At 33.3% G+C, this 12,688-nt stretch overlaps 1 protein-coding gene across 3 annotated transcripts; it reads right to left on the bottom strand.

The window, feature by feature from the left end:
• Positions 1-3,081: 3,081 nt before the first annotated feature.
• Positions 3,082-11,873, bottom strand: LOC113706891 (uncharacterized). Of its 3 annotated transcripts, none has more exons than XM_027228940.2 (8): positions 11,636-11,873; positions 11,275-11,539; positions 10,469-10,531; positions 10,021-10,060; positions 7,490-7,554; positions 6,054-6,170; positions 5,184-5,266; positions 3,082-3,537 (listed from the first exon to the last, which is right to left on the bottom strand). In XM_027228940.2, the coding sequence occupies exons 1-7, from the start codon at positions 11,854-11,856 to the stop codon at positions 5,225-5,227; spliced, it is 813 nt and encodes a 270-aa protein (XP_027084741.2). In that variant the 5' UTR covers positions 11,857-11,873; the 3' UTR covers positions 3,082-3,537; positions 5,184-5,224. The 3 variants fall into 3 exon arrangements, with proteins under 3 accessions (XP_027084741.2, XP_027084739.2, XP_027084740.2); XM_027228938.2 differs by having other exon boundaries at positions 5,184-5,312; positions 11,636-11,872; XM_027228939.2 differs by lacking the exon at positions 7,490-7,554 and having other exon boundaries at positions 5,184-5,312; positions 9,983-10,060; positions 11,636-11,872.
• Between the last annotated feature and the right edge of the window lie 815 nt (positions 11,874-12,688).

Here is a 12,688-nt window from a genome sequence, read left to right as displayed (position 1 = left end):
GCACTTCGATATTGTAAATATTTCTTAGTACTTTCCCAATGCAAGTGAAAAAGCATTATAAATTTCTCAGTTTTCAATTGCAAATAAATACTATAATTTTCTAAGTTTTAATCACAAATACATGCTGTACAAGTGCCAAATACTACTTAGTAAAGTATGATTTTATTTCAAATGGAAGGTGAAAAATATTGTTGAACATTGATTTACGTATCATAGGCGGATTATTAATTTCAGGTCATAATAAATTAATACTCCATTGAGTCATTGAGGTGGTAGCAGATCCATATGAAAATAATTTTTTCCATCTTTTGAGAGATTTTGAAATTAGAACCATTGTTTACTATGATGTGCTATGTACAATATCCAATTTTTATCTTGATTTTACCAAAAATATATAGGAAGATAGAGAATAAAATTGTTCTTCTTCTGGGTCATTAAAATTAGTAGTTCAAATGTCCCATGCTCAAAGTTTCACAGGAGTTTGCAGGAACGTGCTATTTAGATGTCTACATGAAGTGAATCACAATGTTTGAGGATCAATTCGTTTATGCATAATTTCATGTCAACAATTTTCTAGTATTATTGAAAGGATCAAAATACCTCGACGGTAGACACTTTTTGGATTTGTAATTTTCTTCTCCTAATGAGACAAGATTTCTTTTCTTTTTTTTTTTTGGGTGGTTGGGGGCGAGGGCGGGGGCGGTGGAGAAAGACAGGGAAAGATAAGGAAATATAATAATTTAAATATGCCTTTTTTCAGTTGAAAAGTTGAATTTCAATGGATAGAATATTTTCCTAGTCATGACAAGAATATACAAAAAAGAAGGGGTTCTAGATTCATACTTATAATGGGCAGTGTTTTGAAAATTGGATCGGACCGGCCGATTCGACCGGTTGAACCACGAACCGCCCATGGCACCGGTCCGGTTCTATATTAGAGTTGACTTTGTCAGAAAATCGATCAAAATCGGTCAACTCGTGAAAAACAGCTGAACCAGATTGAACCGGTGGTTTCCGGTTTTCAAGTTTCCCCTCTTTTTTTTTTTTTTTTAAAGTTTTACAAAATGCAGCTATCAAGATTCGAATTCAAGACTTTTGTAATAGAAGACCAATATAGTAACCATTGCACCATCACATCTTATTAGCTTTTTTTGATAACTTATTTATATAAAACAATCCATTTTTTTTTTTACAAAATCTCATCCTCTCATGACTCTTTCTTTTTAATTTTTAACTCTCTCTCTCTCCTCTTTTCTTTTGTCACTTCTTTTTTAATCAAACCTCTTTAGTTTGAATTTATTGATGTTTTCTTCCATCTTTTAATTTTGTTTTTATCCATTAAATTGAAAAAAGTTAAAAAAGAATTATTTTTCTTTAACCCAAATAATTAAATTCATAACTACTCACTTTTATCTCATTTTTTGTTTCTTATCAAATTTGCATTTCTATTTTCGATTCTCTTGACTTCCTTCAAACTCCAAACTTACTTTTTTAAATTGCAATCTCTAAATCTCAAAAACGTAAATTAAAATTTAAGTTCACAATGTTTAAATTCTCATAGACGTGAATTTTGTATAATTTCAAAATATTGTGATATTTTTGGGTTCAATTTAAGATTTTTTTGGTAGATATAATTGAAATTGAGATGAAATTTATTTGTTTCAACTTATAATTTAAAAATTTTATTTTTGAAAATCCAAGTTATTCAAAAATAGTAAACTTTTCATCATATAAAGTTTAAAATTAGTCCATTGCATGTCTTATTTTGTGCATATATATATTTATATAAATTATTTTTTTTAAATTCATTGAATCGGGGTGAATCGGTCAGACCGGTTGAGTTTCGACCCTTTCACATCACCGGTTCAATTGATGGTCCGGATTTTAAAACATTGATAATGGGCCCAAACAACAAATACTGTGCAATAAAAGAAAATGTGGAAAAAGACTGGTTCAAGTTACGAAAAAAGAAATGAAAAAGAAACACCAAAATCAAAGATAAAGAAACCAAAAAAATCCTCCATCATGGCATATCAGATAATTTGGATGTATGAAGGCTAATTTTTTTTTAAAAGTATGTGCTAATCTATATTGGAAGTATAAAGCATCCAAGATTCCGCAAGGATTGAGACAACAGAATAGGTGGTTATTTAGCAATGCCCAATAAAAAACATATTTGAAAGTTTAACAAATCCGCAATTGCTTTTGACTAAACAAATGCATCATCAAGGTGGTTTGTACAGACAGCGAATTTGATTAAAATGTTTGAATCAAGTAATAAGTTGACAGAGCAATGAACGACCACTAAATTATATGCAAAAGCATAGCAAAAGATGACTCTAATGTTCTTCATTTTGGCATTCAGTTTTCATATGACAGAGAAAAAAACTTTGAATCTATTAACGATCTATATTCCAAATATATTTTTTTTACTAAAATTAACTAACCTTATGGTTTTAACGTGCTTAATCGAGCATTTGATATCACGAAATAAAGGAGAATAAAAAGTTTGAAATTCCATTCTCTGTTTGTGAAAATTCTAAATTTTGCTAGTCGCACATGTGAGATGAAATTACCGCAACGTGCTTGATGACAATTGGAAAAGATTAAAAAAAATCCAATAATTTAATAATATATATATGAAAGATTTTTCTGGACTAAACACAAACAAAGGTTACACTTCGTTTTAACATTTATTTATATATTTCTAGAGTTTCCAAATTATTTAATCCTTGTGGCGGAGTGAGCCACCTTAATTGTAAAGCAAATATTTAATTCATTAACCTTTTGTCCTAGGTATTTTATGCAAACTCTCTTGTTTTGTTGAGCATATATATGTACCTGTCTAATCATGCACATAATTCAGCATTGGTCAAAAGAAAAGGGGGATATATTGTTTAAATTACAGCTAGAGAAAAGTCTCATTGGGAATTATCTTTACCTCTGAGTAATTTGGTGAGACAAAATTACTGAATTTTGTTTTTGACTTGTGAAACAATAAAATTGTTAACAGATTTGACGCTAGAAAATATAAATTTTTACGAAACTGACAAGACGTGACAAACATTTGAGCTACAAAGATACAACAAAAATTCGAAGTACCAGCACTCCGAAATTAATGAGATTTCTTCATCACTACATATTGTTGACACCTACTAGTTGTCAGAGAAACATTCAAAAAATAAAAGAAAACTAAAATTACAAGGAATATCAAAGACCCTAGATGATCAAACTTCTAGCAAGTTCCAAGGATGAATGTCGGCCTTAGTGATTTGTTGGAAAGACATCACTCAATGGTTAAAAGTTATACTAGGGATATCAGGCTGATCTTCCCCAATAGCTCACATCATCGTGAAGGTTTGGCACCCCACAATCGGCTCTTTGCCACCGGGGCTGTAGTACGTTCCAAAAGTTGGGCCATTCGCCCATGCTAATTAATGTATTGAAAAGAGAAATGTAGAAGAAAAAATACCAGTGTTTAAAAGCCATTGCTCTTTAGAACAGACTACTGAGTTTTTGTTTTGATCTGATATCAGCCTGCAATTGTGGCAAAAAACGGGTTAGAAAAGTCCAACAGTGGCAAAAGAATAATTTAACAGAAAATTTCTTTAGTTGACCAAATGAAAGACGACTCAGCTTTACTCTTAAGTAACTCCAGAGGAAGCTCACTTTATTTTATCCAATATGCACAAAACTCTTTCCTACCACTAGCTTGAAGCCTGATGATACAATAAATGGTAATCACTCCAGCAAAAAGAAGGCTATGAGCATAATCTTCTTGCTGAATCTTTTGCATAGCCGGATTTCTCAGTAGAACATAAAAAAAATAAAATAAAGCACTCCCACCTGGTAATTAGCAAAATAGATCGACTAGGTATAATATAAGGCGAGTGCTATGGCGGGCCCGTCCCTAAGATTCTATACAAATTTCATAGTGGTCATAAACTTTAAAGCAGAACATTTCAGGCTAAAGTTTTATACATGTATACGTTTTGGTCCTACATGAAATCAACGTGTTCATCTTCAATGAAAACCAGCACTAAGCCCATGAATACGAGCACAAACAAAAACTCAATCCTTGTTTTCGTCCAAAGTCAAATTCTGCGACCTGGAAATGTCAACCAATAAACAATGTGCTGATACGTTGCCCAAACTCCAGAGTCAAATTGTGCAACCTGAAAACGTCTCACCCAAACTATTTATGTTGATTATAAGTCCTCGTTTGGCCACTCTGTATCCATTTACCTTTTGCTTTTAATTTTTTTTCTAATAGGAGACGGGTGAGAATTAAGAAGTGGGAAGGGGAAAAGGGAATTGGAACCCAGGACAGCCAAGTCTTGAGGCTTCAACCTTAGCCACTGGGCCAAGGCATCCTCTACTCCGTATCTATTTACTTTTTGAAAAGAGAAAGTATATGACTTTCACACGGAGAATAACATATATTTTATGGACGATGCTGCGATAGACTTGTAAATCTTTATGGTTGATTGATAAATTAAAACAATTACGACCAAATGTAATACATTAAAACTATAAGGCCTTCTTGACAATCTACCAAATAAGACCTGTTGTCAGGTTTTTTAACTAGAGATGAATAAAATATGCCTTTGGAGTAGGCATCATATTGACAAAACCCTGGTTCAAGGAACTATAAACAGTTTCTTTACTTTGGTTAGCAGAACTTATTTCAGATTTGGCTTTGAATTATAAAAGAGGGCTTCAACAAATAAAAACAGAAACCTTTGTGAATCCAATGGATACACGCTAGTGCTAAATGCATCCAACAGTTTTTGGTAAGAAGTAAGAAAGAACACTAAAGGTATTAGTTCAACAATCTCCATCTGGAAAACAAACAAAATTACCAGGAATGATTATTAACATAGGCCAACCACAAAGCCTCATAGCATGTCGATGAGTGTTAAAGATTTCAGACTCTCCAAAATACAAATTTGATTGACCATGAGAAAGTATGTGAAATATAAAAAGAACAAATTTCAGCAGTTTGCTAGGTGCCAGTCGCAAAGATAGCTGAAAATTCAATGGTAAATTATCCATAAAACATCTCCAAGTGAGTACCTCAAAATGTTTCTTCAATGAATTCACAAGAGATAAATTTGCAATCTGTCACATCTACACTATGCATATTCACCAAGCCAAAAAACGAACTACCACATAACTTTTACCTGCCGGATGGGTTCTGGGATGCGGAATCTGCAAGTCATCTTTACAACTTTAATGGCAGTAGCAAGCGATACACGGTGACCAACTGAAACAAAAATGGGTTTCAATAAGCCTTGGGTTGATCTCAAAGCCTGCAATCCAGTTAGCCAAGACTGTTACTTTGAATGACAAAGATCAATGCAGCAATTGTACATTTTATTACATGAAGCATACTTCAGGACTTTTAAAAACAATATTCCGAGTCTTGAACAAGCTGTAACAAGAATAAAGCATGGTAGGACTTAGGAAGTCTACAAACAATGAACAGTAAGCATATCAAGTCAGGGAAATATTATAAAGATCACTAAGGTGTGAACAAGTACCGAAAACTAAATTTCAGATAGCCATAACAACATTCAGCAGTCCTTTTGCCACTTACTTGACAAAGGAATTCTATTGAGGACATATACATCCAACATGGTTTATGACAAAAAATTCTTTATTTTGTTGTAAACAAGCAGTGTTAATGTACACTAATTTGCCCGGTCGCCATGATTTTCCAGAAAACTCCATTCCCGCTAACCTCCATTGAATTTTCAGAAATAGGAGGAATTATTTTATCTGATTCCTTTCACATGTTAAAACTGCCTACATCTGAAAACAAATTAGACAACATAGTGATTGGTTTCTCTGAACTGACTATCTAAACAAAGCTAGCTGAAATTTAGTTGATAAGGAATAAACTGTTGTTTTCAGGAACTTTACAAGCTACAAACCAAACAGTGTTAAGACTGTTAGTATCTTTGAAGTCGAGGGATAAGAATAAAGAGTAGGAGTAGTGTATATAGTAGTGCATCACATACGTCATACAAATAAGCAATTAGATCTCTTACCATTCCAAAAGTTCTCCCAGAGTCCCCGATTAGAGTAAAGACATCTCTAGATGAGTTTTCTTTGACTTCAAGGAGTTGTCTGACTTTTGCAAGGGTCAGACCATCAACATGATGTAACTGACATGTTTTATACCAGAAAGTTTATAATGTTAGAAGCATTACGCATATATGAAAAGGGAATCATCAAGTAAGATTATGCAATTTCAAACAATTAAAATAAGTTTATAATCATCTCCTGCACCAGAAGGAAGAATCTAGACTTCCAAGTTGATCCAAGAATGTAATATATAATAACTCTTATAGAAGTAAGCAAACGGACAAAATGCATTTAATATCCTGTCCAGCACAGGGAAATACTGCACAAGAATAGAAATAATGCAACCAATGGGAAGTAGGGCAAGTCATTGCTTTTGACAACATAGTATGGGACTTACCTTAATGAATGTACAATAGACTCAAATGTGGTAAGGTCAAATTGACCATGTATGCTACCTGCTTTTTTTTAATACTAAAATCTGATCTTGGAAAGTGTGATGATTCCGTGATAAATAACTTTCCCAGTTTATTCAATCAATAAGCCATTTTATTACTGGTTTTACCTCGTATCTTTAAGGTAAAACCAACAACTTATGATCCCAATCTCAACCATCATTTCACAATTGAAAAGCAATGAAATTCCTTTATCTTTCTAAAGGTCCATCAAATTGGGTTTTCTTCATCCTTGAAGTACCAATGAAAGAGGAGCGTGAATGGTTAATCTTAAAACACAGACAATTTCAAAGACAACATTATTATCTGTTTTAAACTGAAAGTAATATAAAACTCCCGGATTTGAAATTCAATAGTTTTCAAGAAGATACGAGGTAAGCATTTTTACTTGGCAAATCAAAGTAGAGATTAAAAAAGATGAATGGTGATAAAGTTATCGCTGCAGATTAAAGAAAGAAAAAAAATCACAGGTTGATACTAATGTCACACCTACTCGAAAACATAGAATTGGTCGAGATAAGGTAAGAGGTTTTGATAGTGTACAATAGGGATTCCAGAAGCAGTAAAGGATTTGGTGAAATGAGAAATTACAAGATTTGACATAACCTAACCATGCTCACCTCTACTCCCTCTGCCCTGTCGCTATTATCATGGTTTTTTGCTTTTTTGGCTCAAACAAGCTTACATGAATAGCACATTTTCAATGGTTATGTAGCATAAAAATGGTATAAATTCACAAATAATACTGTACATGGTTCTGCGAACTAACACCCTGTTGTAAATAGATGAAATTTCATAAGTTTGACCACATTTTACAAAGAACAACAAAAGCATGAGACTAGCAGATAATAAATTAGAATAAAAGGGCAAAACAAATGAGAGAAAAAGTCACAATAGGGCTTCAACCAAAATACACAAGGAGATATGAGCATGAAATAAAAACCAACATTTTTTCCTATCCCAACTGTAGGAAGATTAGCCAGAACTCCAAGATGACAAGCCAATCCAAAGCCTACAAAACTTTCACAGTTTAGAGCTTTCTCCTGAGAGCAACCAATATTAACGACATTTTGAGAATAAACAGAGTATTGTTTCCTGTTGAGACTAGTAAGCAGAAAATCAGACCAACCAATAACTAAATGTAAGACCTAGAAACAGCATCATATGGTTTTGCATATGGGGGAATTCATGTACTGGCAAAGGAAGTGTTGGAACTAAAGGCCCTTACAGATTATCTAAACAATCCCACAAACACTGGCAAATCAGAACGACATGTGTATTACTCCACGAACACAAATATGTTTTTAGGACATGTATCAGGTTTCAGCAACTTCAACTTATTCAAAATCTACAGTGTCAGAATAATCTTTTATTGAAACTGGCTTAGCGATTGTAAATACAACATTTTATCAAGCAAAGTATGTCGTACTTTTCAACATTAGTTAGAAAAAAATCTACCGGATTTTTTAGAAGAATAGGCTCTGACATTTGTTCTCATACTGATCCCCTAATACCTTGTTTTTTTCTCAGCACGCACTGGTCACACACAAAAATACCTCTTGCAGTAAGTGTTACAAAAGACAAGGATTTAGTAGAGAATGGACAGACCTATCTAGAACAACTAATGTTGATACTCCAAAACTGCTGTTATCTTTCTAAAAGCACTCATTTTCTGGTTTTCTTTTTTTAAAAAGAAAATATCTATAAAAAAAAAAGAAAATATATCTATCTCCTTTATGACTACAAGTACGTGCAAGTGCAACCTTCCAACAAAAAGCTCACTGTCCTTGTCTCTAGAATGCAAATCTTTAGCACAAATATATTGTCAAATATGTACAAACAACAGGGAATGCCAAATGGCTAGTCATCCCAAAATTGTTTCTTGAGATGTTATACCATCATCGGAACAGCTTCAGTATTAGTTTATCAAGTAATTTAAACATTCAGAAACCATTGTCTTCCCGGGCATTTAGTTGGTTACTGAGTCCATCCTCCTAACACCCCAAAAGGTTATAACAAATACTGCTTGCAACAAATTCTCTATATCTCAAGATTACATTCTCAGCAAAACAATGAAAATAGTTTGTGTGTTAGCACCAAAAGCAAACCGCCCGCAACTTTTTGAACATTTTTCACTAGCGGACAACGGATACTTCATGACCTGCAATTCAATATATGACTTTAAAACATTTTATATGACCTACAAGTCAATATTATATTTCAAAGGTATGAGAACCTCCAGAGGACTTTGAAAGAAGACAATGCTTCCCAAAGGGATGCCTACCTACCGCAAATACCAATCAGCTTAAGCATCATTACTATCATCAAGACTGCAGCACACTGTTCTCACTGGCTTGTTTACTAAATCTCAACCAAAGTTATGAGAACCTCTGCAGGAGTCTGAAAGAGGATAATGTTTCCAAAGCCATGCCTACCTACCGCAAATATAAATGACTTAAGCATCAATACTAGCATAAAGACTGCAGCACATTACTCTCACTGACTTGCTTGTTTACTAATCTCAAACGTTTGCCGCTGGTTTCCCTCTCAAGACTATTAAGTAAGAAACTTTTTATGCCAAAAGAGATAAATGTTACTTTAGCATTCTCTTGCAGCTTTGGATACTTCACCGATAAGGTAAAACCATGTTGTAATGAATCATGTCATATAACATTCTCTTAGCTTCTTGTCAATAGTAATATAACAAGAACAACAATTTTCAGCTATTCAAGATGAATATAAGTGCTTTCACTGTCAAAGTTTTTCTTTCTCAAATCTGTTCTTGGTAGCATACAAATTCTGTACCTACTCACCTTAATTTTAAAGTTTGTGATGCTTTCACACCCATAAACGAAACTTAAATCCTCTTTCCCTTGCTCTTACTATCTTAATCTTCCAATGCTCAAAAAGATTCCAAGTACATGATCTATCTCTAATGGCACTATGGTGTGGAGTAGACATACTGAGTATTGACAACCATTAAAAGTTTTTAGTAGGATGTATATTAGTTGCTAGATTTGCAGCAAGGAAAAAGTAATTCATATTTCAGCTGTCAAAACCAGAGGGTGCAGGAAGCAGTTAACTTGTAGAAAGTCAAACTGATCGAAATGTATGATGAAACTTCGAGACATGATAAAGTTTGAAAGTAATTGCTTCCAAAAATTAACTCTTTTTTTCTAGATATTTTTTTTCCTTGTGTAGAAGAAAAACCGGTCATGCTAATGCAGGTTGGATGATGAATACTCACTAAACTCATAGCAATAAAGAGCCCATCCCTAATGATTTCAACAAGCGTAAGCACAATTATGTCAATTTCAAGCCCATAAGAAAATTGTGAAACATGACATTACAAGTATAGGATCCAAGTCTATTAGAATGAGCAACTTAACAAAATAATTTAGGCACTAATCTTTGATAGGATATCCATGACAAATACTCACTCTAATACCACTTATTAGTGGAAAGAAGGAAGACTTGCCTCGAGGATGAAGAATGCCATTGCCATCAACCATCAATAACTGTTGGAATAAGAGATTTATTAAGAAACACAGTGTTGAATAGCCAATCTTGAATAACAAGAAAAAGTTGAAAGATTCCATGGCTGGTTATGTAAATTGATGATTATCTATTTCACAAAATAAGCATGCACTCTATTGGAATTCTTAAGTGCCAAAACAACACACGCTGAATCACACCTTCTCATGTTTCTTATGGTACTATGCTATATTTATGGTACTAGTACCCATTCTTGGAATTACGGCACTGGAAGAAGTTGAATGGTCACAATAAGGAGCAAGAATGGGTTCTATCCTGCACATGCTGATTCAATGATTAAGATGGACTTTACATTCTATCTCCATTTCCTTTTTGACTGACATTCAAGACAAAAAAAATACAGCCAAACAATTTGAGAAGATAACCATTACTTGGGGGTAGAATGGATGTGCAGACTTCTTCATTTTCTCCAGAAGCTCTAGAAGTACAGGAGCCTAAAATTCATCAAAAAAAGAAAAAAAAAAGAATAAACTCATAATTTAGGAGAAACAATAAAAAAAAAATTAAAAAGCCATTAGAGATGCAAATAAAGATGAAAAGAGAGCACCCCCAACAGCTTTACAACGGGTAATAGCTTTGTATTGCCCCCTCTCTCCCCCCCCCCCCCCCAAAAAAAAACCCCCAACAAAAAAAAAAAAAACCAAGTTCATATATTAGAAATACTTAAAATTTACATAATATTAGTAGTATGATCTAATAAATAAGAATTAATCTTTTCTATACTGCAATATATACACTATAGCATTGAATAAATGACCGCTATAAAAAATTTGAATTTGAAATTTAATTTTGTATATATGTCATGAATCCAACGGCGATAGTGTATACATTAACAGTGTGTATAAGATTTACTCAATAAATAAGGCGGAATTAGTAAAGAAGGAAAAATTTTGAAAATTTTATTCTAAAGATTTTTATCCCTTATATTTTTTAATGAAATCCACATTATATACAAGATAAGTTTTACAACAGTAACTCAAATTGCACTCCTTCCACAATGAAATCCACATTATGTACAAATTACAGTAACTCAAATTGCACTCCTTCCACAATTATACCTATAAGAAAAAGGAAACTCAGACAACTGGAGCAATGTGTAATCTCAAAGCTAATGCACTAATTAAACTTCAGCAACAAAAAAAATGATGGGCATAATCATATTATTAACATTCAGGACCTCTCTGAAGGCAAGGAAGCCAGGAACATAAGGAACATCAAGCTTAACAAGAGACGAATCTTCATAGACAACATTAAGATTGTTGAGGAGATCCAACACCACAAGAGTACCACATGCCGTTGAAGGATCGTCTTTTGCGAAGCTCAAATCAACTCCACCCACATGTCTCAGTATCTCTTCTTCTTCTTCTTTCTTTGCGGGAAGGCGTAGCTTCCAGTAGAAATCATCATCTGTGATCAGTTTTTTCTTGAGCGAATCTTGAATTCTACATCAGATTCGACAAAAACCAGAATGAAACATCACACAATTGGCCCAGAAAATTGTCAGATTTGATAGCTCGAAATCATATAGTAGCACATACTCCAGCCATTCGTCACGGAGTTGGGCTGAAGAATGGGTTTCTGAACAAGGGTTCTCTTCCATGACAAACAAGATTGGGAGTTGGTAGAAAAGAAAAGAAAAGAAAACAAAACAAAAGAAAGCCTGGGTGAGAAGAGAAAAGAATTGGGAGTTCAGGATAAAAAAGAAAACAAACGAAAGGAAAGTTTGGGCGAGAAGAGAAAGGAAGGGATGAGAAAACATGCAACTTTCTTTCAATGTTGTCTTGGGAACTTAGAATAATAAAAGAAAAAAAAAGATTTTCTTTTGGATCAATTACAATTAATTCTCTTAAAGTATAATTCATTTTTTACTTTACTCCCTAATCTTTAATTTTTATCACTTAAACCCTTAGAAGGCAGAATTACCTTTACATTATTTTGAATTTTCATTTATTTTCCCCCCTTTTTCCCCCTTCTTTACTTCCTTTTCTCTTTCTTCTTTCCTCTCTTTTCCATTCTTCTTACCAAAAAACTTCATCTAAACAGAAAATATTATTTAGAGGTTGTAATTGGGTTTATGGGTGAAACTTTGGAAGGCACCAACAGCTGATTTCGATCTTTTGTAAGATGCCATGTGTTGCAAATTCCAATTAATGATTATTAATCATGTCACAAATTTATCTTCTGATGTTTTTCTGAGAATAAAATAAGAAATTATGTTGGGAAAGGAAAACGCAAAAGAATTGAAATGTAAAAAAAAAAATGGTATCTTGGGGAAAGGATTTGAATATTTTGTGATCATTTGAAGAGAAATAGATTTCAGCAATTCCTCTTTTTTAGCTTTAATCACTAAAATAAGTTTCTTGTGAGAAGGAAGAAGTAAGGAAACAAGAAAGAGACAAAGAAAATAGAGGGAGAAAAGGAAAGAAAAAAATGCAAAAGGGAGAAAAAAAAAGAAATTAGAATAATGGAGGGATGATTTTGTCCAATAGGGATAAAGTAAGACAAAAAAAAGGTTAAGAGACAAAGTAAAAAATAGGGTATACCTTGAGGGGATTAATTGTGATTAACCATTTTCTTTCATTTGGGTTTCA

The sequence above is a fragment of the Coffea arabica genome, chromosome 8c, assembly GCF_036785885.1.
Source record: "Coffea arabica cultivar ET-39 chromosome 8c, Coffea Arabica ET-39 HiFi, whole genome shotgun sequence".
NCBI classification, from domain to species: Eukaryota; Viridiplantae; Streptophyta; class Magnoliopsida; order Gentianales; family Rubiaceae; genus Coffea; species Coffea arabica.
The sequence above is the reverse complement of the archived record's forward strand: the minus strand, read 5'-3'. Positions and strand labels throughout refer to the sequence as shown.